The sequence below is a fragment of the Hevea brasiliensis genome, chromosome 14, assembly GCF_030052815.1.
Source record: "Hevea brasiliensis isolate MT/VB/25A 57/8 chromosome 14, ASM3005281v1, whole genome shotgun sequence".
In the NCBI taxonomy this organism is placed as follows: Eukaryota; Viridiplantae; Streptophyta; class Magnoliopsida; order Malpighiales; family Euphorbiaceae; genus Hevea; species Hevea brasiliensis.
The window spans coordinates 17,880,610-17,906,633 of NC_079506.1; the positions used below are offsets into that span (position 1 = coordinate 17,880,610).

Below are 26,024 nucleotides of genomic sequence, written 5' to 3' on the forward strand. Positions count from 1 at the left end.
TTTGTGGTTGGCTAGGTAGTTTCCCATAGGAATTGCTTCCTGATGAGCTTGCTTGTTGCGCCAATTGAGTCTCCAACATGCGGCTGTGGACTTGTAATTGATCCATGGTTTGTCTCATGTGTTGCATTTCTTCCTCCAATTTGCTATTCATCTTACTTTGTTCAGCAAAAAATTTCTCCATCATGCTCTCCAAGGATGGCTTCGGTTCATGAGGTGGAAGGGATTGTTGTGCTCTTGCTTGATATCCAGGTGGTGGTTGTCTTGTGGGCTGAAATTGAGGCTGAAATTGAGGCTTGTTCTGCTGCATAAACTGCTGGTTATGAGCATAATTTGAGCTTTGGCCTTGTTGAGCAAAAGTTGCTTGTGGTCTCCATGTTGAGTTGTTCATATTAGAATAAGAATTTCCCATAGGTTTTTGTTGATAACCTCCTGCATAAGCAGCTTGTTCTTGCAAATAATCATCACCATAAGAAGAGTAATCAACTCCACAACTTTGAGTTCCATCTGTGAAGGCAACTTGTTGCATAGTTGTAGGAGTAGAGTTTGTTGCCTTTGTGCAAAAATCACTAAGAAGCTGAGTCAACTGATCAAATCTTGCATTCATGTAGCTAACTGAGTCTAGTTCATAGATCCCAGCTTTCTTTGGCTCAAGTGCTCTAGGATTTCCCCATAAATGGGTATTATGAGCAATCTTCTCTAATAGATCATAGCATTCTTCACTTGTCATTCTCATGAAATCTCCTCCTGCTTGTGAATCAATTGTGTTTCTTATGGCTGGAGTAACTCTGGTGTAGAAATTTTGAACAATCATCCATTTGGGTATTTCATGATGAGGACATTGCCTTTCAAGCTCCTTAAATCTCATCCAAGATTCATACAAAGTTTCATCATCTCTTGGTTTAAAAGCTACCATCAAATTCCTCAAATGAGTAGTTTTCCCGGGTGGGAAAAATTGAGATAGAAAAGCTTGAGATAGCTGCTCCCAAGTAGCTATAATAGCTTGTGGAAGTGAATCATACCACTCCAATGCTGAATCCCGAAGAGAGAATGGAAATAAGGTGAGTCGAATAACTTCATCAGAAACTCCAGGTTGTCTTTGTGTACCACATATCATCAAAAATTTCTTCAAATGAGAATGAGGATTTTCAAGTGGGCTACCTCCAAATTGTGAATTCTGAACCATTTGAATGAGACCAGTTTTTAATTCAAATTGATTAGCTCCAATAATAGGTCTGTTATCTCTCACATCAGTACATCTAGGAAAAGCATAATCTAACATGGATCTTCTTTGAGGATCATTTTGATTAACATTTTGTCCGTTTTGCTCATTTCCTCCATTATCTCCTCCAATAGCTCTATTTTGATTCTCCATATTTTCTATTGTCTCCTCTTGCTCAAATATTTGTTGTTCTTCTTTTTCTGCTTCTTTTCTTCTTTTGTATTCCTTTTTGTTGGCTCGACAGAATTTTTCAATTTCAGGATTGAACAACAATTCAGTGTCACTTGTGCTTTTCGATCGTCTCATAAACAAGAAAAGTACCTGAAAAACACAAGGAACAATAGTGAAAATAAAATAAAATAAAAATTCTAATTAGCTTAAAACAATTAAAATCCAACTTAAAACAAACAATTCCCCGGCAACGGCGCCAAAAACTTGATACGGTGTGTCCGCAAGTGCACGGGTCACAGTAGTATAGTTTTAAAAATTGATATCGATCCCACAGGGAATTGTGCTTAAATTGGAAATAAAAGTATAAGCTAATTAGAATGACAAAAATTAAAAGATATTAAAAATAAAATCTAAAAATTAAAATTAAGACAAAAATTAAAGGTGTAAAATGAAATTTGGAATTAAAATTGGTATTTAAGGAATTAATGCTAAATCAAACAATTAACTAAAATTAATTAAACTAGATTACCAAAAATTAATTTGAAATTTCTATTTATGAAATTAAGAAGAATTAAATCTAAATTCAATAAAAATAAAAATAAAGTGATTATAGAAATTGGATTTAAATTGGATTTAAATTTAAATTGCTATTTATGAGGTTTGGAGGATTTATATCTAATTTCAATGAAAAATAAATTGATTCTAGAGATTGGATTTTCAATATTGTTTGCATGTGATTTTTCCCTAATTTAGCCAAACACATGAGAATTGCAATTTTGAGGGAAATCAATTCTTAAATTTTTGAAACCTTTTTCAAGCATCTCAAAATTGGTTTTCATTAAATCAAACCCTGTTTTCACGGTATTTCAAATCTAACAAAAACCCAATTAATGCTCTAATTGATTTTTGGAAAGTTCCCCTTAATCTTCTTAGCTTATTTCTAACACCAAGAAAATAAAGTTTATTGCAAGATTATCTATCCCCAATATTCACTTTTCAGTCCATCTATTAAGGATTAAAACTTAACTTAATGAGGGCCCATTCATCAAGCAAGGAAATAAGCACACAAGCAATAAATCAAAATATAACAATCTTCATTTAAATGGCTAAATCAGTTCAAAACCACAAAACAAATCAATATTTACAAACCCATCTCTAGAATCTCAATAAACTACTCACAAATCATTGTTTAAAGACAAACCCAAATGAAGAAATGAAGAAATAATGGAAATGTAAACTAAAAGGGGTAGAAAAACCACAGATTTGCAGCAGGATCTCTGCAGAAAAGTGCAGAAACTTGATCCTTGCTGCTGCTGGAAGAAGAAATGCAGAAAGTGCTCCCTTCTCTCTTTCTAATCTTGCCAAAAAATGCCTCCCTTGCTCTCTATATGGAAAGAAAGTGATAAAATGGGTCTTTATATAGGCTAAGGGACTGTTCTAGAATGGGTAAAAGGGGGACGGATCCAGAAAAGGTGAGGTAAAAGTCGAGTAACGGAAATGCCACGTCAACAATTTTCCAAAAAACGACATAAGTAAGTCGGTTGTGTCGCTGGTTGTGTCGTTTCTCGGTGTGAATATCGACGATCGACACAACCTTCGACATAAGCTAATTTGGTTGTCTTTGCAGTTGTGTCGCTCTACCATTTTTAACTCAACTTCAAAATTTTTGCATTTCGACTTTAATCTCCTCCAAATGGCTATTCTGATCAAAATTCATCAAATTTCTCCAGATTTAACCTACAAAGCAAATAAATTCAAAAATTAAACTAAGAAACGTGAAAATTGTAAAATTGACTAAATATATACTAATATCTATAATAATGGCTATGAACAAGGGTAAATTATGTGCAAAAATTACTCCTAAATGATGATCTAAAATGCATGCATCAATTATTAAACCTTTAATTAACCAATATAACCCAAATTTTCCTGTAACACCCCAATTTTTGAGAAAAAAAAAATAAATATAGTTGTCATTAGAAATAAAAATAAAATTTATAAAGTTTTAGGGAGAAAATTTTAATTTAATTTTGGACCTAAAAGTAAAGTTTTAAAAGTTTTCAAGTATAAAATATAATTTTTGGATAATTCAAGGACCAAAAGGGATATTTTTCTTTTAATGGCATCTAAGGTCACAAGATGGAGTTCTCTAGTAGCTTTAAGAAAAAAGAAATAAATAAATTATGAGCTTTTGAATGGGAAATTAACTTTTGGAAAGTTGAAGGACCAAAATAAAATTTGTTTAAAAAAGATGGATAGTGGGCATAGCTCTCCACCAGATAAAAGGAAGAGAGAAAAAAAAAAGGATAGAAAGAATAATCAAGAAAGAGAAAAAAAAAAGGGAAAGGAAAGGAAAACAGAGAAAGAAAGAAAGGAGAAGAAGAAGAAAGGAAGAAAGGAGATAGTGCTGGATTTTCTGGAGTTTCTCTAGCAAGAAAGAATACCAACAAGGGAAAAAGAAGGATTTTGGTCTATGATATAAGAAATTAAAAAGAGAAAAGGGAGAAAGATGGTGAAAAGTATCAAAAGTAGGACTCTGTAGGGGCAGCAGCTTCCCCATCTGTTCAAATGAGTTTGGTAAAATTTTCACTATTAATTTTTTGATATGTTTAAGTACGATATGTGTAGAAGTTATGGCTAAAATTTGAGAATTTTTCAACTGTTGGATTTGGAGAAATAAATTATTGAGCATAAGCTGTCTGCATATAGAATTGTGAATTTTGGCCATTGAAATTTGAGAAAAATAAATAGTTAGGATGCTTAGAAAATATAATATTTGGTAGAGATGATCTTTAGGATGTTGGAGTTATTGTGTTAAAATTTAGTGAATTTTGGACTTGTAGTTTATAAGATATAAATTATTTTGTATGAGTTGTCTAAGTAAGAATGATTTCTGAAAAATTTAGAATTTGACGGGTTGGATAAATATGTTGATATCTCATGATGTAGTGATAATTTGATGCTAAAAATGGTATTGATGTTGCATATGGACATATGGTTAAAATTTAAGATTTATCTGAGAGTTGGATATTATATATAAATTTAAATGTACAAAGTACTAAATTGGGTATTAAAGATTGAGCTAAATTGAATAAGTGATTTTGATGGAAATAAAATTATTTTGAGATGGGATATAGTGTTTACTAAATTATTAAGTGATTGTTGAATATTTTTGAGAAATAATTATATGTGTTTAGTTGAATTTTAGTGATATGAACATATTTTGAATATTTGGGTTGAGATTTAGGTATAAAAGGGTGGTATGTATGATTCCTATGGGTTCTTTAAATTTTATATACTTGGTTGAGAATGGAAAAATTATATTTGTGAATGGTTAAATATGGGGTGAATGTGAGCATTAGTAGTTGGAAAAAATGATTTGATGTTGTTGTAACTAATTATAATTGAAGGAAGTAAATTGCCTTGAAATGGAAATTTGAGTTTATGGAGGAAGTGGTGGTGAAATTGTAACTTTAGCTATGCAAGTTAATATGTTGATATAATTTTGGAGTTGTGGATTTGATATTTGTGACAAATAGTTTAGTTTAATTTTAAGAGGAAATATTATCGAATTTTCATTAGATTATTAATATGAAAAGTAGAGCATGTAGTTGATTTTGATTATTAAATTATTGATTTTCTAGGAGGAGTTTTTGAGTATTAATTTATATGGATAGAGATGTCTTTTTTTATTTGTGAGTTGATACTTGCTATCAAGTGAGTGGTATTTAACAATATATAGCATGAATTTGCTTCTTAATTAATTCTTATTTCTTCAAAAGTTGCGATTTGCTTCTGATATCATTTGCTATATTCTAATAATTTGATTTTATTATATAATTGTTCATTATTATTCAAATCTTATTTCATGCATATTAGCAAGTCTAGAAAGAGAGTTAAGAGATTGTGAGAATGGAAATAGTAGTGAGATTAGTAGCACATTATGGAGCGATAGCAACAAAATTTAGCAAATATGATTTAATAGAGACATTTAGCATAATTATGTTATTGGAGATGGTGAGTTTGATGGTTTATGGTTTTGACAACTATGATGTGCCTTAGTATCTTTATGAGATATTGAATTGTATTTAGCATGTTTGCTCCTACTAGAGGAATGCCGATTGTTTAATTATTACAGTAGGAAAGGGCTGCCATAGAGAGGTGGAGTCGCCACTGCAAGGTTAGCACAATATGGATATGATTTTGATATCTATTTTGATACATTGGCATATCCTTGGATGTCAAGAGCCAATTATCAATATTTTTACATATGTGAGGAGTGATTAGAGACTAGAAAGAATTTAATTTGAAATTGATATGGAGATCTTAGAATTTGCATAGCATGCATGTTGAAATTTATAATCTACGTTCTAAAAATTTTATTATTGAACTTATTCATTTAACTTCTTATTCTCTAGTTTCTTCTATTGCATAATATATATTGTAAATGCTAACTTACTGAGCTTTTCCCCAGAAGCTCACCCCTCCCAACTCCCTAGTTTTGCAGGTGATGTAAGATGGATGTTGAGTATTAGTTTGATGGTTTTAGATGCTCCAATTGGCTAAACTTCACATTCTTGGAAAGCAAAGGAAGAATGATTTTCAGTAGGGATAAGGGTGTTATATTCCCAATAATAATTATTTGTTTAATTAAAACATTAAAAATCCAAGTTATCAAAATACCCCATAGTAATTAGCTTTAGTTTCCACTCTTAGCCAAACAACTATGTTAATGGTTGTTCTAACAAGATTCATAAGATGCTTCCCAGCCAAATAATGAATCAAAGATCATTCAAGCATTATATCAAACACTTAAAAACATTAAAATCAAAACAACCATTAATTGCTAAAATAGAGAAAATGGACAAAAATTGATAAAATACTTAGGTCAAGCTACATTAAAATCTCTAGCTAAAATATTAGCCACTCATATTAACAAAAACAAACTCAAATACTCAAATTCAAATCAAACACTATCAACAAAAATGGGTTTCAATCCAAAAGAAAAAGAAAAGAAAAGAAGAAACTCTACATTTAGATGGTGGAATTTCCCCTCCAAGAGCCAAATCTTCAAGAAATCCACCACTAAAAGCTTGATTTCTCCTCCAAGATGGATTCTAAAGGGCATTTGGGGCTTTTTGGGTGTAGAAAATGTATGAAAAACTGTTGGAAAGTCTCCCAAAACCATCTCCCTTCTTCTTCTCTCGCCAAAGTCAATTATAAGCTGAATCAATGATTCACATCCTGGCCGTGCTGACACTGGCCTTTCACACCCAGGGTGTGAATTCTCATATGACACCAAAATGAGCATTTTCTTCAATTTTTCTTCAATCAGTCGTAAGTCTCTCACCTTGAGGTATGAATTGACTCCTCTTTCACATCTTGGGCATGAAAATTTAACTCTAAAAACTCCCAAGTGATCACAATTATGTCTTTGCAAACTTTTCTTCAATCATTGGCCATTTTTCACTTAAAACATTAAAAAATCAATAAAATCAAACTTAGAACAAAAACATTAACATGATTACTAATAAAAATAAAAATTAAAATATAAATAACTTAGATAAAAACTAACAAAATTAATTAAAATAAAAACTATATTTACACCATATATCAGAAGGCACTAGTTAACACAAACGGGATACAAAAGGATGGAGTATATACATATACAAGAGAAATCTAAGCACTTTCAGCCTCATAGGCCTTCAATTCTTGAGTAACTAAATTTTGATAGATTGGCAGAGGAAAGGTGAGGTAAAGTCTCCCATGGTCACTATGCTATAACCTTTATGGCTTTATCCGACAAGACAATGATGCTTAGACAAGAAGCAAACATAATTTCAACTTGAAATAGGAAACCCAATTACTATAGACTAGAGTAACTTATAATTTGTAAAAAATTACGACAATTCAATTCGTAAACAGACCTTCAAGGTCATGTACACTAGACCCTTCTCATAAAGCTGTGAGAAAACCCACCAAACAGTACCCATGCAACAACAGTGCATTGTCCGGTATCCATTCTTTATAAATCAACCCATCGGCCACTCCTGGTTTCCACCCACTTCCATTCCTCATAAAACATAGTGACTATACTCCTACACACCTCATTGTATTTATCTGGGACGATGCTGCGTACATCGTCCCTATCTATTATCCCAAGCTTGCGGTTGGCATCCTGCTCTACGGGGAAGCCATGGCAGTGAGAATGGGGCCAAAATGGGACAGGCCGGCGGCGAACAGAGGGCCATCATAGAAAAACATGGTTGGCAAGGTGTTTGGTGAGGTGAAGCTGGGTTTGAAACGCATTAATCTGGGAACAAAAGGACAAAATCTTTTCCTCCTAGGCCGGGAAAGAGAAGTCCTTTCCCTCGCAAACTTCTTGCATGAGTAAAAAATATCTCTCTTCAAAAACTCTCTCTCTTTCTTTCAATCTCTTGTTCCCTTCCCTAGATTCAAAAATTAGAAAAGAAAAACAGAGAGAAAGGAAAAGATGGAAAGTTTTGGGGGAGAATTGTCTGGTGAAAGGAAAGATCTTTGAGGATTGGAATTAGTTTGGAAGAAACTTATGGAATGGAATTCAGTTTTCTTCGCTTAGGCTTTCTAGGATTCACATTAATCCTCTTTTGGCTTGACTTAAAATTTACTTTTTTAATTTATAAATTAATTTAAAAATAAATAATTTATTATTTAAGTAAAATTATTTAAAATAAACTATTTAAAAATTGATTTCAAATAGTTTGAGTGTTTAGTTAACCTATGCTAAAAAGAGTTTAATTTATTAAAATGAGAATGGTATTGATAAAGAATAATTTTAAAATAAGTAAATAAGTTATAACTAAGAGTACCTTATTTATTACTTTTAACTCATTTTAAATAGATTTGATTGAGATATAAGTTGAACTAAATACCCTCTAAATTTTTACTACACTTTAAGTAATTTTTTTTATTGAATTGATCCGACAGAGTTTTCAATGGCTTTGTTTAGACTAAATTATTTAAATAAAAAGTTTAATTAAATTCTTATCTTAATTTTTATTTTTTAAATAATTTTAAATTAAAAAAATAAATTCTTTCATTTTAAATATAAAAATAATAAAAAAATTAATTAAATTGAATTTTTGTAAAATTTTAGGCGAGAATATATTTTACATGTAAACCATGAGTCAAAATACAAACGAAGACCTAATTTATTTATTTATTTGTAAAAAAATTGAATTTCATTTAATAGATCATAAAATGGAATTTAAAATAAATTTCATAAAATTTATGTAAATAAATTATTTTGGCTGCATTATCTCTATCAAAAAATTTACTCACACCAATTTTTCCCTCTATTCACCTTTTTATTTCTCTCTCAATGGTCCTCTCCCTCTCTATATATATTTATGCACACGAGACATAATTTATTTTATATTCATATATTCGTTGATTATTATAAATTTCAATTAAATTCAAGTCTTTTAAGAGATAATGAAATTATAATTTTTTATTTTATTATTTAAAATAATTTAAAAATAAAAGTAAATAAACTTCAATTATAAAATTAAATCAAATATGAATTATTTAAAATTTAATTCAACTATGAATTTTAAATTGTATGAAACTCATTTACAAATGAATTATAATAAGAATTTATTTAAAATGAATTCTAATTTTATGGTTGGACTGCAGTGGCGTAAATTATTAATTTATTATTTTTGAATTTTGAATTATTAGGGAATTGAATAAATATCAATTTTAATTATTGAATTAAATATAGGGTCATCAAGTCATGATAAGCGTAAAAGATGGGGGAATTGCAAACAAAATAGGAGTTTAGAGATAGAAATTAAAACAGCTCCTCCTGAAAACAAGTCTGAAACTGATTGTGAACTTGTAATCACTAGAAAGCATGGGTATACTGAAATCATTTATATTAAAGGAATTAAACACAGATGCACATATAAAACAGTACAGGCAATTGCAATATTGTTTAAATAATGAAAAGAACAACACATAAAATGCAGAAAAATCTCCAGTGATATGTTTTCTCAAAATAAATCAATGTGTTGTCCTGATCCCATGTACAATTAGAGAAACTGTTGAAGGTGAAGCCAACTTAGTTCAATGAAATTAAAGAAGGGACTTAGCTGTTGAGAAATTCGTAGGAACGTTGGAAAGTAAGGATTAAAATGATGGTCCTGCAGGAGCAGGAGCATATCTTGCCTCTGGAAATTTTGATGGAAGGTTTGGTGGTGCAGCATTGAACTTGAGCACTTCCAAGGCTTCTCCTGCTGAAGGACGATGAGAAAAGCCAGGATGTGCGCACCATAGTCCCACCATCATTAAACGTTTCATTTGATTCTCATCAAATTTTCCGCATAATCTTTGGTCAGCTGCCTCAAGAAGATTGTCTCTTTCATAGTGATCCCACACCCACTTCACTAAGCGTACATGGTTTCCATCGTCCATTTGCACAAATGCTCTTCTTCCACATGCAATCTCCAAGGCAACAACACCAAAACTGTAGACGTCAGACATTTTGCTCGACTTTCCTGTTTGGTGACATTCAGGAGCCTCGTATCCATTAGTCCAACCTTCAAGTGTTTGAGACTTGGCATCATGACTCACAAGGCGAGCTAACCCGAAATCTGCAAGCTTCGCATTGAAATTTGAATCTAGCAACACATTACTGGATTTTATGTCCCGATGTAGCACACATCGTTCGCATCCTTGGTGCATGTAATGCAAAGCAGAGGCCAAGCCTAATGCAATTTTATACCTTTCCACCCATTTCAGCAACTTTGTTCCTTTAAAAAGATGGTAATCTAAACTCAGATTTGGCATGTACTCGAAAACGAGTAGAAGTTGTTCCTTCTCATAGCACCAACCTATCAGTTTAATCAAGTTTTCGTGCTTCAGCTTGCCAGTGATCATAACTTCTGATGCATAGTGCTTTAACCCATGGATGGACACCCTTTTGAATTTCTTAACGGCAATATATTTAAACATCAAAAACCCCCTATAAACTGCACTAAATCCTCCCTCCTCCAGCTTATTTTTCTCATCAAAGTTATAGGTTGCGCTATTCAATTCGCCATATGGCATCATCTTTGCCGCTGTTGCTGTTTCAAATTCTTGTTCTGTCAATTGTGCAGTGAAGGATTCATCTTCTTTCACTTTGCTATTCCCCTCAAGCAAGCCAATAATCCCAATTAATATAAATAAAAGTACAACTAGCCCATACCCCTAACTAACATCAACCGTCCAATGTAGCATTTTATCATTTCCCAGTGTAGAAGTGAAATCCCAGGAGTTGCATTTCCTGTGGCCCCAGTGAAGCCAAAAATTACCCACTTGGGTAAGTACAATCTCAAATCCAGTGCATAATCAAAGGATTGTTCCACTGTCAGGTTATCACAATTCCGGTGAAGACAACACTCAAAGTTTTTGTACTGGAATTATATGATATCCACGCGTCATTTAGTTTCTCCTTCCTAACATCACTCAACCATTTCTCATTTTTGACACACTTCATTGAGTTGGCATCAATGCCAACATGGTCGTAGGGTGGATCCCAATTGTCTCTAAATATGCTGAATTCTATCGCCACGAATGGATTGCTTGTAGAGTTCAATTCGTCTCCATCACTTGTTAGACCAAGAGTGCTGCCGTGCGTCAGTTGGGCAGGAATTTTCGAACCTTGAGGTGCCATAAAGAAAGCCATGCCATCTCCATATGCAACATTGTTTAGAGAGTTAATGACAAATGAGAAGTGGGTGTTGAAGTCTGTTACTATACCCGTCCTCTTGTCCTAAAGCCACAAGGGCGCGTGATAAGTGGCTCGACCAATACTTCCTGTCAAAGGCTTATCAGTTTGATTTGCTGTTAGTTGAATGGCTTGGTAATTTACTGCGGAATCTCCCTCATATATGATTCTATTGTCACTGGGACTGAAACTGTTGAAATTGAAGGATAAAGCAGTTGTGAATGAGCTGGTGTAGAAGAAGAAGAAACTAATTATGAAGAAACAGAGAAGCAACAAATTGGAGTGGCTAGTCTTAAAGTTGCAGGTAGCCATATCCTTGGCTAGCTACCAACCAGTTTGCAAAGCTCCATTAATTTTGCAGTAGGGGCTTGTTCCATTTGTTGGAAAGTCTGATTGTCACTTCAAATTAAATTCAGCTCCATAGTCATGACGCTACTTCCTACTTGACCTTTGCCATGGAAGCCCATGTTTCCTATCACATCAGGAAAGAGAATGAGACATTGACGGGAAGCGGTAGTTATCACGCTAAGGAGACTGTGAGATGTCACCATTGATGAACAGATTAAATGATAACAAAAGGAAATTTTTTTTTTTTTTTTTGGTAAATGGCCAATTTGAACCCTTAAAGTATAGCTCAATAATCATTTATACAGATGGCAGTGTAGTGTTTGTATTTTAAATGGCTAAAAATACAGCCAATCATGCTCTTATTTATTTTAAATGGCCAATTTTATTTTTATTATACTTTTAGGCTTTTATTATTTATCTTATATATTGAATATTATCTATAATTTTAAAATTCATATTTTTTTATAATATTTTAAAAAAATTTTAAATTTTGCTCTTTATTTTATTTAATGGTAATTATGCGTATCGAACATATATATATATATATATATATATATATATATATATATATATATATATATATATATATATATATATATATATATTTTATTTTATTTATTTTTTTTTTTCTGGCGATGAGTTTCTTTCTCACTTGCCGGGCCATTACACTTCATGCATGTTTATAATGGGTTCCCCTAAGAACCAACAGAAAAAGAAAAGTCTCTTTTCACGGAAACAAGCAAACTATTGTATTTTCAAAATTAGATTGCAATAGAAAAAGATATGATGTGGACTACTGCAAATGCACGGGTCGTTCAAGTAGCATAGAAAAAGATATCGTTCCTACCAAAAATTGTGATTTCAATTGAATTTTTGATGTAAAATAAATTATGTTAAAATTGTATTTTAATTAAACAAATAAAAAATTTTTGGAATTTAAAATTTAAGATATGAAAATGCAAAACTAAATTCAAACAATGACTAATTTAACAATTGGCTAAATAAAGAAATTTAGAATATCAATAATGAAAATTGATAAAATGAGATTAAACTAAGCACTCAAAAGTAAAATTTCAAACAACAATTGATAAAAGACGATTATGGAGTTAAGGGTTCATATTCAAGTTAATTTGAGATTTTCCCTAGCTAGCCCATTCTATGAAATCTATGGGTTTAAAGGAGATTAATTCTAAAATTCTTTGAAATCTCTTTCGAGTGAATCAAAGAATGCCTTGGTTAATTAAATCCTACTTTCGAGGAGAATAAAATTAACCAAGACCTATTAGATTCTTTAATCAATCTATTAATCCTCTTAATCATTAGTTTATTTCTAGATCTAAGTTAATTAAATCCAATTTCTTGATTATCTATCACTTGATTTTCTCCTTTTGGTGCTTCAACAAAGGATTATGAACATAGCTTAATGGGGCCCTTTATTAAACATATAAATAAGCACACAAGAACTGGATTAAACCTCATAAATTTCATTAATTTGGAACTAACTCAGTTCAAATCCACAAAAATAGCTCAAATATTACATCCTCAACTCCAGAATCAAAGAAAACTATTCACAATCCATGTTTAGTATATGAGATTCTAAGTAAAAGAGAAAATAAATCATGAACATAAACTAAAACTGAAGAAACCCGATAGATGAAGTGTAGAAAATGTGAAGAAGAGAAGAAGAATCGAATTTTCTAGTCCAAAATTGGAAGTGGCGGCTGCTGCTCTCATTTTCCTTCCTTTCGCTTTCTTCCCCTTCTCCGCTCTCCCCAAATGAGGTAAAAAGTCTCTATTTATATTCTCTGACAAAAGCCCTAAAATGGTGTGTGTGAGGTAACAATTCACATGGGAGAATCTCTTTTTCAGCTCATTTATGAAGATGTGCACAGGTTATGCAAGATCTTGTGCAAATCTGACAGTTTCCAAAGGCTTTTATAAGGTTACACAAGCTGTGCAGGTTGCCTGTGCAAGTTCCTGAGTGCTTTGAAGTCTTTTGTAAAAGTACACAACCAGGTTGCACAGGTTATGTAGCAAGTTGTGCAAGTTTCAGCTAGTTGGGACAATTTTTCGTGAAGCTGCATAAAGAGTTGCACAAGTTATGTAGCTAGTTATGCAAGTTTCAGCCATTTGATATTCCTTCCGTGAAACTGCATAAGAGAAGGCGTGAAAGTGCACAAGTTCTAGAGGATGATGAAGTGACTAGCATGCTTAAATCTTCCATCTTCTTTACTAAGACATTTGTAAGTGCATGAAATTTGGCATTGATCATATTGAATGGGTCAAGATCATACATCCCAGCAGCTTGCCTCTTTTGAGTTGGAGCTGGCCCTCTTGGACTACTCCAAAGATGAGTGTTCTTTGTAATTTTCTCTAACAGCTCATAAGCTTCATCTTCATTTTTAATGATGAATTCTCCTCTAGTTTGAGCATCAATAATTCCTCTGATAGCAGGAGTGACATTTGTATAAAAATTCTAGTTTATCATCCATTTTGGAATAGCATGATGTGAGCATTGCCTCTCTAATTCCTTCCATCTCATCCAAGACTCATAATGAGTCTCATCTTCTCTTGGTTGAAAAGCAATCATTTGATTCCTCAACTCTTGAGTTTTTCCAGGTGGAAAGTATTGGGCAAGAAAAGCATTAGTGAGCTGCTCCCAATTTGTAATTGAATTATGCGGTAGAGAATCAAGCCAATCCATTACTCTATCCTTCAAAGAGAATGGAAATAACTTCAACTTTGCTGCATCATGTGATACTTCAGGTTGCTTTTGCATATCACAGATCATGGCAAATTTCTTAAGATGGGTGTGAGGATTTTCTGAAGGATGAGCTTCAAATTGAGAATTCTGAATCATTTGTAGTACTCCAAAATTCATCTTATAGCTATTTGCATCAATACTTGGTCTTGCTATACTCTCTGTCAAGTCATCAAAATGAGGGAATGCATGATCCATCATACTTCCGCTATGCACATTAGAATTGACTACTTTTTCCCCACGAGCTTCATTTTCATTGTTCTGATTATTTTCACCATTACCACCACCAATTCTAACTCTTTCTTCAGCCATTTCTAGCTCAATTTCAGCTGCTCTCAAAGCTTCCTTTCTTCTTCTGGTCTCTTTCTTGTTGGCTCTACAAAACTTCTCAATTTCAGGATTGTATAAGAGAGATGTGTCGCTTGTGCTTTTGGCTTTTCTCATAAAAGATCAAAAAAGTACCTAAAAAGAACAAACAAACATAAAATGAAAAGATAATATTGATGAAAACTATAAACTACTAAAATAATTAAGAATTCAATTTTAAACAAATAACTCCCTGGCAACGGCGCCAAAAACTTGATGTGGACTATCGCAAGTGCACAGGTTATTCAAGTAGTATAGAAAAATATATCGTTCCTATGAAGAGTTATGTTTTCAATTGAATTTTTGATGTAAAATAAACTATGTTAAAATTGTATTTTAATCAAACAAATAAAAGAAATTTGGGAATTTAAAATTTAAGATCTGAAAATACAAAACTAAATTCAAATAATGACTAATTTAATAATTGGCTAAATAAAGAAATTTAGAATATCAATAATGAAAATTGATAAAATGATATTAAACTAAGCATTCAAAAGTAAAATTTTAAGCAATAATTGATAAAAGACAATTCTGAAGTTAAAGGTTCATATTCAAGTTAATTTAGGATTTTCCCTAGCTAGCCCAATCTATGAAATATATGGGTTTAAAGGAGACCAATTCTAAAATCATTTGAAATCTCTTTCGAGTAAATCAAAGAATGCCTTGGTTAATCAAAACCTGCTTTCGTGGAGTTTGAAATTAACCAAGACCCATTAGATTTTTTAATCAATCTATTAATCCTCTTAATTCTTAGTCTATTTCTAGATCTAAGTTAATTAAGTTCAATTTAATACAAGAGATTCTAAGTAAAAGATAAAATAAATCATGAAAATAAACTAAAACTGAAGAAATCCGATAGATGAAGTGCAGAAAATGTAAAGAAGAGAAGAAGAATCAAATTTTTTGGTCCAAAAATGGAAGTTGCGGCTACTGCTCTCCTTTTCCTTCCTTTCTCTGTCTTTCTTCCCCTTCTCTGCTCTCCCTAAATGACGTTAAAAGTCTCTTTTTATATTCTCTGATAAATGCCTTACAATGGTGTGTGTGAGGTAACAATTCACGTGGGAGAATCTCTTTTCCAGGTCATTTATGAAGATGTGCATAGGTTATGTAAGATATTGTGCAAATCTGACAGTTTCTAGAGGCTTCGGTGAGGTTGCACAAGCTGTGCAGGTTGCCTGTGCAAGTTCCTGCATGCTTTGAAGTCTTCCGTGAAAGTGCAAAACCAGGTTACACAGGTTATGCTGCAAGTTGTGCAAGTTTCAGCTAGTTAGGACAATTTTCCGTGAAGCTGCATAAGGAGTTGCACAAGTTATGCAGCTAGTTGTGTAAGTTTTGGCCATTTGAAATTCCTTCTATGAAACTGCATAAGAGAAGTTGTGAAAGTGTATAAGTTATGCGGTACGTTGTACAGATTTCGACAGCTGTAGGATTTCTTCCATGAAGTTGCATAGGGGGCTTGCATAAGCTGTGCAGCATGTTATGCACTTTTAGGCAGTTTTACAATTTCTTCTGATTCTTATGCAGAAATTACACAGCCTGTGCAACAAGTTGTGCAGATTTTGACAACTTTACATTCTTTAATTTCCAAGCTTCATTTTAGCACTTTTAGATTCGGAAATCACTCATCACTTGCACAATTACTTTTTAGTCTCTCAAAAACATCATTTTATCTACAAAACAAAAGCAAAAATTACAAATTAGTCCAGAAATTGACAATTATGAAAAATTAACTAAATGACTAATAAAATTAATTAAAAATGATTAATAAATCAATAAAATGACTATGAAATTTAACCTAAATGGCTATATAAAATGCAAGTATCAATATATATAAATATATTCTAACTTTTTAAAATAATATTTAGTCTTAAATACATTAAATCATATATATCTTTTAGTTAAAGATTACATAATTAATAAATATGTAAAAAATAATATAATATTCTTATTACAAATATTTTTTTGAGATTATTATTATTATTATATTAATGTTAATATTATTATTTTTTGCTATTGTTCTCATATTAGAAATTTAATATTGTATTTTCTATTTTAAAATAAGCACAAGAATGTTGTAGTTTTAAGCATAAAAAATTAATATTTGAAATAAAATTAGAATAAAATTTGATCAAAATAGAATTGAAATTGTACTGAAATTGCTTAAAACCGAACCAGAACCAAAACCTGAACTGAAATTGAATGTTAGTTTCAAGTTTGATTCTTAAAAATCAAAGAACTACATGTTTGATTTCAATTTTGATTCTTAACTAGAACCCTATCATAACCAGAACCGAATACCCTAATGGCAATTGTGACCCTGTATAAGCATCTAACGTTAACTGCCGAATGAATCAATCTGCTGCATCTTATATGCGGCAGGTATTTAAATGGCAATTGAATGCAGAGTACGATAAACTTTTTGTTGCTTTACATTGTAATTCACTATCGATTAAGCCATATGATTTGTGGTAATATATTAATTTTAGTAAAATTTGAAAAGTATCTTTCCCTAATTTAAAAGGATAAATATTTACCAACTTGATAGAGAATTACTCTGAATAGAGTATGATCTTTTTGAATTTTTCTTCTCTGTACCGGGACTACTATAAACCCATCTATTAAATGAATAGACCGACATAATTAATTAAGTAAAATGAGGGGAAAAAACTAACTGATGGTTTATTCAGAGGCGGCAGGTTAACTCTAATACTCCCATCCTATAAAAATTAAACCATAGTTAATGGAAAAGCCTTAAAACAAAAGACAACTACTAGAAAACAAAATAAGAGTTAAGAGATGAAATTAAAGCAAACCCTCTAGAAAACATGTCTGAAAGTATTTGTCAACTTGTATAATCATTAGAAGGCATATAGTGTAATCATATTTGTTAAAGGAATTAAGAACTGATACACACAAACATATATTAAACAATATATGTAAATGCATGTGACTCACCTAGCAAAATGCCAGTTCGAGTCTCTATTGCCCATCCCCCAATCCCTCTATAAAAAAAAAGTACAGGTAATTATTGTACTAATTGTTTAAATAGTGAAATGAACAACCTTGCAGAAATATCAAATGATACGTTTTCTAAAACTAAATTAATGTGTTGTCTTGAACCCATGCACGGAGAATTAGAGAAGCTTGTTGAAGGCGGAGCAAACTTAGTTCTGTGGATGGGATGTAGCTATTGAGGAAGTCGTAGCAGTGGTGGAAAGTAAGGATGAAACTGATGGCACAGCAGGCGCAGGAGTATATCTTGCCTCAGGAAATTTTGGTGGAAGGTTAGGTGGTGAAGCATTGAAATTGAGCGCTTCCAAGGCTTCTCCTGCTGAAGGTCGATGAGAAAAGTCAATATGTGCGCACCACAGTCCCACCATCATTAACCGCTCCATTTGATCCTTATCAAATTCTCCGCATAATCTTTGGTCAGCTGCATTAAGAAGATTGCCTCTTTCATAGTGATCCCACACCCACTTCACTAAGCGTACATGGTTTCCATCGTCCATTTGCACAAATGCTTTTCTTCCACATGCAATCTCCAAGGCAACAACACCAAAACTGTAGACATCAGACATTTTGCTCGACTTTCCTGTTTGGTGACATTCAGGGGCCTCGTACCCGTTAGTCATACCTTCAACTGTTTGAGACTTGGCATCATGACGCACAATCCGAGCTAATCCAAAATCTGCAAGCTTCGGATTGAATTCTGAATCTAGCAACACGTTGCTTGATTTTATATCCCGATGTAGCACACATTGTTCAAGTCCTTCGTGTAAGCAATGCAAAGCAGAGGCCAAGCCTTGTGCAATTTTATACCTTTCCTCCCATTTCAACAACCTTGTTCCTTTAAAGAGATGGGAATCTAAACTCTGATTTGGCATGTACTCGAAAACGAGTAGAAGTTGTTCCTTCTCATAGCACCAACCTATCAGTTTAATCAAGTTTTCATGCTTCAGCCTGCCAGTGATCATAACTTCTGATGCATAGTACTTTAGCCCACGGATGGACACCCTTTTGAATTTCTTAACAGCAATATATTCAGACTTCAAAACCCCCATATAAACTGCACTAAATCCTCCCTCCCCCAGCTTATGTTTCCAGTTATTGGTTGCGTTAACCACTTCGATATAGGACATCGTCTTTGCCCCTGTTGCGCTTTCAAATTCTTGTTCTGTCAATTGTGCAATGAAGGATTCATCTTCTTTCACTTTCTTCTCTTTGTTCTTAACCTTACGCAACCAAAGAATCCCAATTATAAATAGAGCTGCAACTAGCGCAGACCCCAAACAAACAGCAGCCAATAACCACCACGGCATTCCATGTTTTTTATGAGAATGCGGTGGAGACGATGAAGGAACTATATTATCATCTTCCAAGCTTGAAGTGAAATTCCAGGAATAGATGGTGTGGATAGCAGTTGCATTGCTGGCCCCAGTGAAGCCAAAAATAACTCTTTGCGGTAAATATAATCTCAAATCCAGTGCATAATCAAAGTATTGCTCCACTGTCACGTTATCGACAATTCCAGTGAAGGCAACACTTAAAATTTTTGTGCTTGAATTATATGATATCCAAGCTTCATTTAGTTCCCCTCCCGTGATATTTCTCCACCATTCCACTTTTTTAACAGACTTCATAGAGTTGACATCAACGCCAACGTGGTCGTAGGGTGGATCCCAAGTGTTTGTCAATGTGTCGAATTCTATCGCCACAAATGGATTGCTTGTAGAGTTCAATTGCTCTCGATCGCTTGCTAGACCAAGGGTACAGCCATGCTTCAATTGGGCAGGAATTATCGAACCTTCAGGTGCCATAAAGAAAGCCATGCCATCTCCATATGCACCATTATTTAGAGGGTTAATGACAAATGAGAAGTGGGTGTTGAAATCTGTTACTGTACCCGTCCTCTTGTCCCAGAGCCACATGGGCATGTGATATGTGGCTCGACCAATATTACTTCGTATCAAAGGGCTGAGACCTTGATTTGCTGTTAGTTGAATGGCTTGGTGGTTTACCAAGGAAGCTCCCTCATATATGATTCTAGTGTCTTTGGGACTGAAACTGTTGATGTTGAAGGATAATGCAGTTGTGTGTGAGCTGGTGTAGAAGAAGATGCTAATTGTCAAGAAGCAGAGAAGTAACAAGTTTGAGTGGGTAGTCTTGAAGTTGCAGGTAGCCATGTCGTTGGCCGGCTATGAACCAGGTTTGCAAAGCTCTATTGATTTTGTAGTAGGTGCTTGTTAAATTGGACCCAAAGAGTCATGACGCTACTTCCTACTTGGCGGCCATTGCTGTGGAAGCCTATGTTTCCTATCACATCACGAAAGGAAGGAGACATTGACAGGAAGCCGTAGTTCTCACGCTAAGGAAATTGTGGGATGTCACATTGCTGAACAGACAAATTAATTAATGACAGAAGAAAAAAAAAAATACATATATATATATATATTTCATCTTCCCTATGCTGAAAATTAATATAGGATCTCTTTTGCTTACTAGCTTGTGTTTTTGAAGTAACAATTATTTGATCTTATCATTCAAGATGACAGTTGCTGTGTTCCTGTCATATGCATTGCTTTCATTTCCCAATCACCATAAAAGGAAGGCCATCATTTCTCTGTTTCTTCCTATGACATCAACTTTTGATTTTACTTCTATATACATCAACATCCTCCTGTCCCTTTCTTATTATGAGTTCCTTTCTCACTTGCCGGCCTATTACACTAAATGCATGTTTATTATTGGTTCCCCTAATAATCAACAGAAAAAGAAAAGTCTATTTTCATTATTATATAATGTAATTAATATATTACTAGCTTATCAACATTTGGCAGTATGAAATTTTTTTGGGTATGATTAAGTTGATGGATATGAAAGATAGCTTTGAATATAACGAAGTATTTATATTTTTATTGATAGTAAAAAGTGCCATGCTAATAAATGGTACTATCAGTAAGGTTTTTTTTTTTCAAGTAAAAATCTATTATTAACAAATTAACAGAAAAATTCAGTATGAACATCTGTAATCCTTTTTCTGCTTTACCACCAGCTTGTTGGTTAGAGCATGAACATGCTAGTGGTACTATCAGTAAGTTGATTGCTCTAGCCAACATAAGGCACATCTGGGATAATGAGGAGGATCAAATTAAAAGTACCGCTTGTTAAATTATGAATTTGATGAAAGAGAAGACAAATTAAGAAGAAAGTAAACCGAAAACAATTTCATACTTGAAGGCACTTAATTCTAACATTGATTTACAAGATACCAGATATGAAAACTCCATATTCACTAATGGATTATACATATCCATATATATATATATATATATATATATATATATATATATATATATATATATATATATATATATATATAATAATGACACAAATGAGAAAAAGTTCCAGGTGTTTTGATGTTGAATTCAATACAAGCTAGTACATTCAGTGTGAAACTAATCCAAACGTGTCACACCCATTCTCCTAATTAAGACATGAGAAACCTGAAACTAGACTATAGTTTTCTATAAATAACTGATCAACTAACTATAAATACCTCATATAAACATAATTTTTTTTCCAAGTGACTAATTAAATATATTAATAAATCAATTTATATATTAACACATCATATTTACAAATATCATTTTAGATTCAAATATTTAGAGAACTAGAAAGAGGAACATTGAAAGCAAAAAGAATAAAATTTTACCTCATTTGGACCACACCCGAAGGCTGCCTACATACCTCCATTTTTACATGGAGGATCAGGTCCACGTAGTTCTTAATATATATGATAAACTTAGTGTTATAACTTCACTCAATTGAATTATCCATATAACTAGGGTTGAGCATTCGGTTCGAACCGAACTGAATTAAATTATAAAAATCAAATTACATATTTTAAAAATCGAACCGAATCAAAATGAGTGAAAAATCAAATCAAACCGAAATGCTCTATTTCGGTTCGATTTAGTTTAAACCGATCGGTTTTGATTTTTTATTTGATTTTTTAATTTAGACTTGATTTTCAAGTTATTTGGTTTAATTTTGACTTTGGTTTGAACCGAATAACCATTAATCAATGAAATTAAACAATTAATATATATATAATTAAATATAATTCATAAATTATTCATAAAAATAAATAAATTCAAAAATCGATTCGGTTCAATTTGAATATATAAAATTACTATTCGGTTCGATTCGATTTAATCGATTTTTTCTCTTTAAAACCAAATCGAACCGAAATTTTTATAATATAAAATCGAATCGAACCGATCTGATCTAATTAAATTTTAAAACCAAACCAATTGAACCGAATTGATTCGATTCAGTTCAATTTTTCGGTTTGAACCGAAATCTGCTCACCCCTACATATAACAATGGAACTCCCGTTTTAACATGTTATCTAAAAGCCTCTAAAGTTCTACTAAAATTTTGACATCTCACTTAAACTAGGATTGTTTTGTTTCCCCTATCAAAATTTCTTTTACATACAGTCTTTAGTAGGCACCATAATCACAAGCTTTAAAGCTTAAGTCCAATAGTTTGCGTTTTATAGTCCATCATTTAAGACAAGAAAAGATATAAATGTTTCCAGTGAGAAATACAACATTAAATTTATCTAGAACACTATATGAAAATAAATAAATAAATAAATAGAAGTATAGAATAAAAATAACATACACATGTTAGTATATTTCAAAGATTTTCTAGATGATGCACTTGATTATTACTCATATCAAAAGTAAATTAAATATGCATATTTTTCCTGAGTACAAAAGGCCTTGTGGGTGTAGCTTATCACTTGAGATGGTCCACTCATTGTACCATGGCTAAAATCTGAAAAGAAAAGAAAAATATAAATTTGGTTTCTTAGCTTTTTCGTCCATCTTTTCTCTCTCTCTCTCTCTCTCTCTCTCTCTCTCTCTCTCTCTCTCTCTCTCTCTCTCTTTATAAGTCAATATCACAATTGTGAGAATGTGAATGCAAGAGAAGCAATTTACTAGAATTAATCAAGTCTACCACCATAGCATGGCCAGGAAAGATACATATAGGAATAACAAATTACAAATAAAAAGAATTCATATTTCACTACATGAGCTCATATAACATATTTGCTATAGTTTCATTGTATAACTATTGATTAATTATTATCACTAAGGTCAACGATGAAAACTACACTTAGTTTACTTTAAACTTTGTCAGAATGGATTAAAAAAAAAGACTGACATGTACTTCTATAGAGTATAACCTGGTTTGAAATGTTTTATTCTTGCTCAAAATTTAAGATTTTCAGGTCATAGAAATGAACTGCAATAGACTAGTTCAATTGTTTATAACTTTATGCATGCACTTGAATAACTTTGCACAAGCCTAAGCCTCATTCACATTCATCAATGTTTGTCATGCACAGAAATGAAGAAAACAGATCATTTCAGGGGATATCTTGATCATGTAGATCCATTCAGGTATTTTATAGTTTCTAGATTCTTTTAATTATTAATTTAACCTAAATGAGTACAACCGTAGTCTACTTGTGATGCCCCTTACCCGTCTATTGTATAGCCGAGCAAGAAGTGCCACATTCGGTGCCGGAGCACCCTGTCTTGTTTTATCATATCTATTGTAAACTTTTGATGTCATTTAAAAACATATATTCTATGTGTAGAATTTTTTTTTTTTTTATATCTTATATCTGTGGAGACCCAGACAGAGCCTCCCTTATTTTATTAGCATATGGCGGGTTTCCACTAATCACCTGTTAACATGTCCATATTCATTTCACACATTTCCATATCATATTCTCTTGTATCATATCATTTATAATTATTTATGAGATCTAAAAATGAAGTATCATCTATTGCATTCATATGGAAATTCATAGATAATAAATTACAAGTTTTCATTTCAATCTCAAGTTTAATTTCAAGTCCAAAATGAAATACATTATAAACTAGTAATTACATCATGACTAAACATAATGAATCAAAATACTAGTCTACACATGGGCCCTACCAAAATACAACTGTAGAGGTGACTAGTAAACACTGGCAGATCTGATCGATCTCTGTGTGAGCACTACTACTGCTGCTGCTATGGCTGCTGGGACTGATCTCCAGTACCTACGCGATAGAAAACAAACGCGCTAAGCATAACGCTTAGTGGTACATAATTTATAATAACAATAATTTAACAATTGAAATAATATCTGCAAATCATAATTTCTGGGTCTTTTATATTTTTATTGCGATTTGGAAGCAATTAACATTATCAGGATCTTTTATGATTACTTATTGTATTTTAAGTCTTAATTAATTTTTATCATTGCCCAAGAAACCTATAACAAATTATAAAAGCTGGATGCACAGGTGTGTACTGGTTAGACAGCCATATGTCTATCCAATATACGTCTGTCAAGCACGAGGCCAGTTATCGAGCAAGAGACCTGCTGTCAGGCTTGTAAAGCCAGAAATAAAGTAGGCACAATGGCCAGTAAATAGGCATATAGCCTATAGAACAATCATACCAGACATATATTGTCAGTTCATGATTTTCTCGGTAGGCAGTACTGCTATCTGTAGTCCCTAATTGATATACTAATTTATCCAAACTAAATAAATAAGTCTATGTATACTATGGGCAATTAAACATTTTTAATTATTTTAGCACTATTCACTGTTACTATTTTCTGGTACTGTTCATTGGTACCATTAATTTCATATTAATAGGACATTAGTCCCAATTTACATATTCATATCATTTTTAATATTTAATTATCCTTATGAGTATTTTAATTATCATATATAGCATTTTTTCCATGAACTTTTCTTTAGGTTCATTTTGATGTGTTATCTTTATCTAGGAATTTGACTAGGTTAGGATGTCTATTTGGCCACACTTCCTTCATAATAAATGCTCCTCTATGTTTAAACTTGAATTTCAGTTTTTGAATCACTGAATTTGGGGTTATAGAACTCAAGTTATGGTCAAAATACCATAACTGGTCCCTTTGCCTCTAAGCTGTCCAGAATTTATAATTTCTGGTCAATAAACTTTGACCAGTCATTTGATCATTTTATGTTCATTTTTAGACTTAGGTTCCTTCACAAGATATGTTTCTCTATGTCTTAGGGACTCTCAGGTACAATTTCATAATTTTTCAAGCTCAGTATAGAGAGTTATAGTCAGTGTATTAAACTAGACTCTCAGTCCTATAAGGGCAATAACCAACTTCAGGGCAGTATGTTTGACCCTCTTTTTAGGGTCCTTACACTTAGAATTTGATAAAGGTGTCCACATATGTTGTAGCCCTAAGTATCATTTTTCCATTGATATTATTTTAGGTCATTTGGACCAGTATAGAGAGAGTTATGACCAAATGAACACGTACTATTCATTTGGTCATTTTCTGGATTGGCAGTTTTAGTGACTCAAATTGTGCTAACAATTTGATTTGGTTAAAAGAAAAACTTGGTCAAGTGGTCTTCATGAAAAGTGTAGCCCTATGTCTAAGCTTTCCATTGATGTAATTTTAGGTTATTTGGACCAGTATAGAGAGAGTTATGACCAAATGAACATGTACTGTTCATTTGGTCATTTTCTGGGTTTCAATGTTTTAGTGACTCAACTTGTGCTAGTAATTTGATTTGGTTAAAAGCAAAACTGAGTCAAGTGGTCTTCATGAAAAGTGTAGCCATATGTCTAAGCTTTCCATTGATGTAAGTTTACGTCATTTGGACTAGTATAGAGAGAGTTATGACCAAATGAACACGTACTGTTCATTTGGTCATTTTCTAGGTTGGTAGTTTTAGTAACTCAATTTGTGATAACAATTTGATTTGGTTAAAAGCAAAACTGGGTCAAGTGGTCTTCATGAAAAGTGTAGCCCTATGTCTAAGCTTTCAATTGATGTAATTTTAGGTCATTTGGACCAGTATAGAAAGAGTTATGACCAAATGAACACGTACTATTCATTTGGTCATTTTCTGGGTTTCAATGTTTGGTAATCCAAGTTTGGGCAAAGAATTGGTCATGATTTTGGCAAAATTTGGGCATGGTGTCTACATGAAAAATGAGCTATTTTGAGTCTATTTTCACCTCCAATTGGCCTCATGGCAATTGGAGTCACACATTTTCAGTTATGAGTCAATAAACCCACTGGACTCATTGAGTCCAAACCTGCAGAAAATTGAACACTCCTAATATCTCAATTCCTTCAACTTCCTTACTTCAATTTGCATGCAATACACTTCTATAAGTAACAATCTCAACTCAATAGGTCAATTTCAATATTTACACCAATTCCCCAAGCATTTACACAAATCCTAATTTTCAAAGTTTTAAATTTTCACAAACACTACACAATCAAACACCCAAACATTCCAACTCATCACACATTCTCA

The 26,024-nt window shown here is 32.6% G+C and overlaps 2 protein-coding genes and 1 non-coding gene across 3 annotated transcripts; 1 reads left to right on the plus strand and 2 right to left on the minus strand.

Annotated features, from left to right (window-relative positions):
* Window positions 1–821: 821 nt before the first annotated feature.
* Window positions 822–928, plus strand: LOC131173601 (small nucleolar RNA R71). The gene has a single exon (XR_009143914.1). It is a non-coding gene; the product is annotated as a small nucleolar RNA R71 (small nucleolar RNA).
* Window positions 929–9,559: 8,631 nt separating this feature from the next.
* LOC110645215 (L-type lectin-domain containing receptor kinase IX.1-like) lies at window positions 9,560–14,562 on the minus strand. The gene is made up of 3 exons (XM_058134347.1): window positions 14,482–14,562; window positions 10,794–11,186; window positions 9,560–10,564 (listed from the first exon to the last, which is right to left on the minus strand). Exons 1-3 carry the CDS (start codon window positions 14,560–14,562, stop codon window positions 9,560–9,562), a joined length of 1,479 nt encoding a protein of 492 aa, XP_057990330.1.
* A 3,061-nt stretch (window positions 14,563–17,623) lies between these two features.
* LOC110645214 (L-type lectin-domain containing receptor kinase IX.1-like) lies at window positions 17,624–19,801 on the minus strand. The gene has a single exon (XM_058135143.1). The coding sequence runs from the start codon at window positions 19,797–19,799 to the stop codon at window positions 17,781–17,783; it is 2,019 nt and encodes a 672-aa protein (XP_057991126.1). The 5' UTR covers window positions 19,800–19,801; the 3' UTR covers window positions 17,624–17,780.
* Window positions 19,802–26,024: the final 6,223 nt, after the last annotated feature.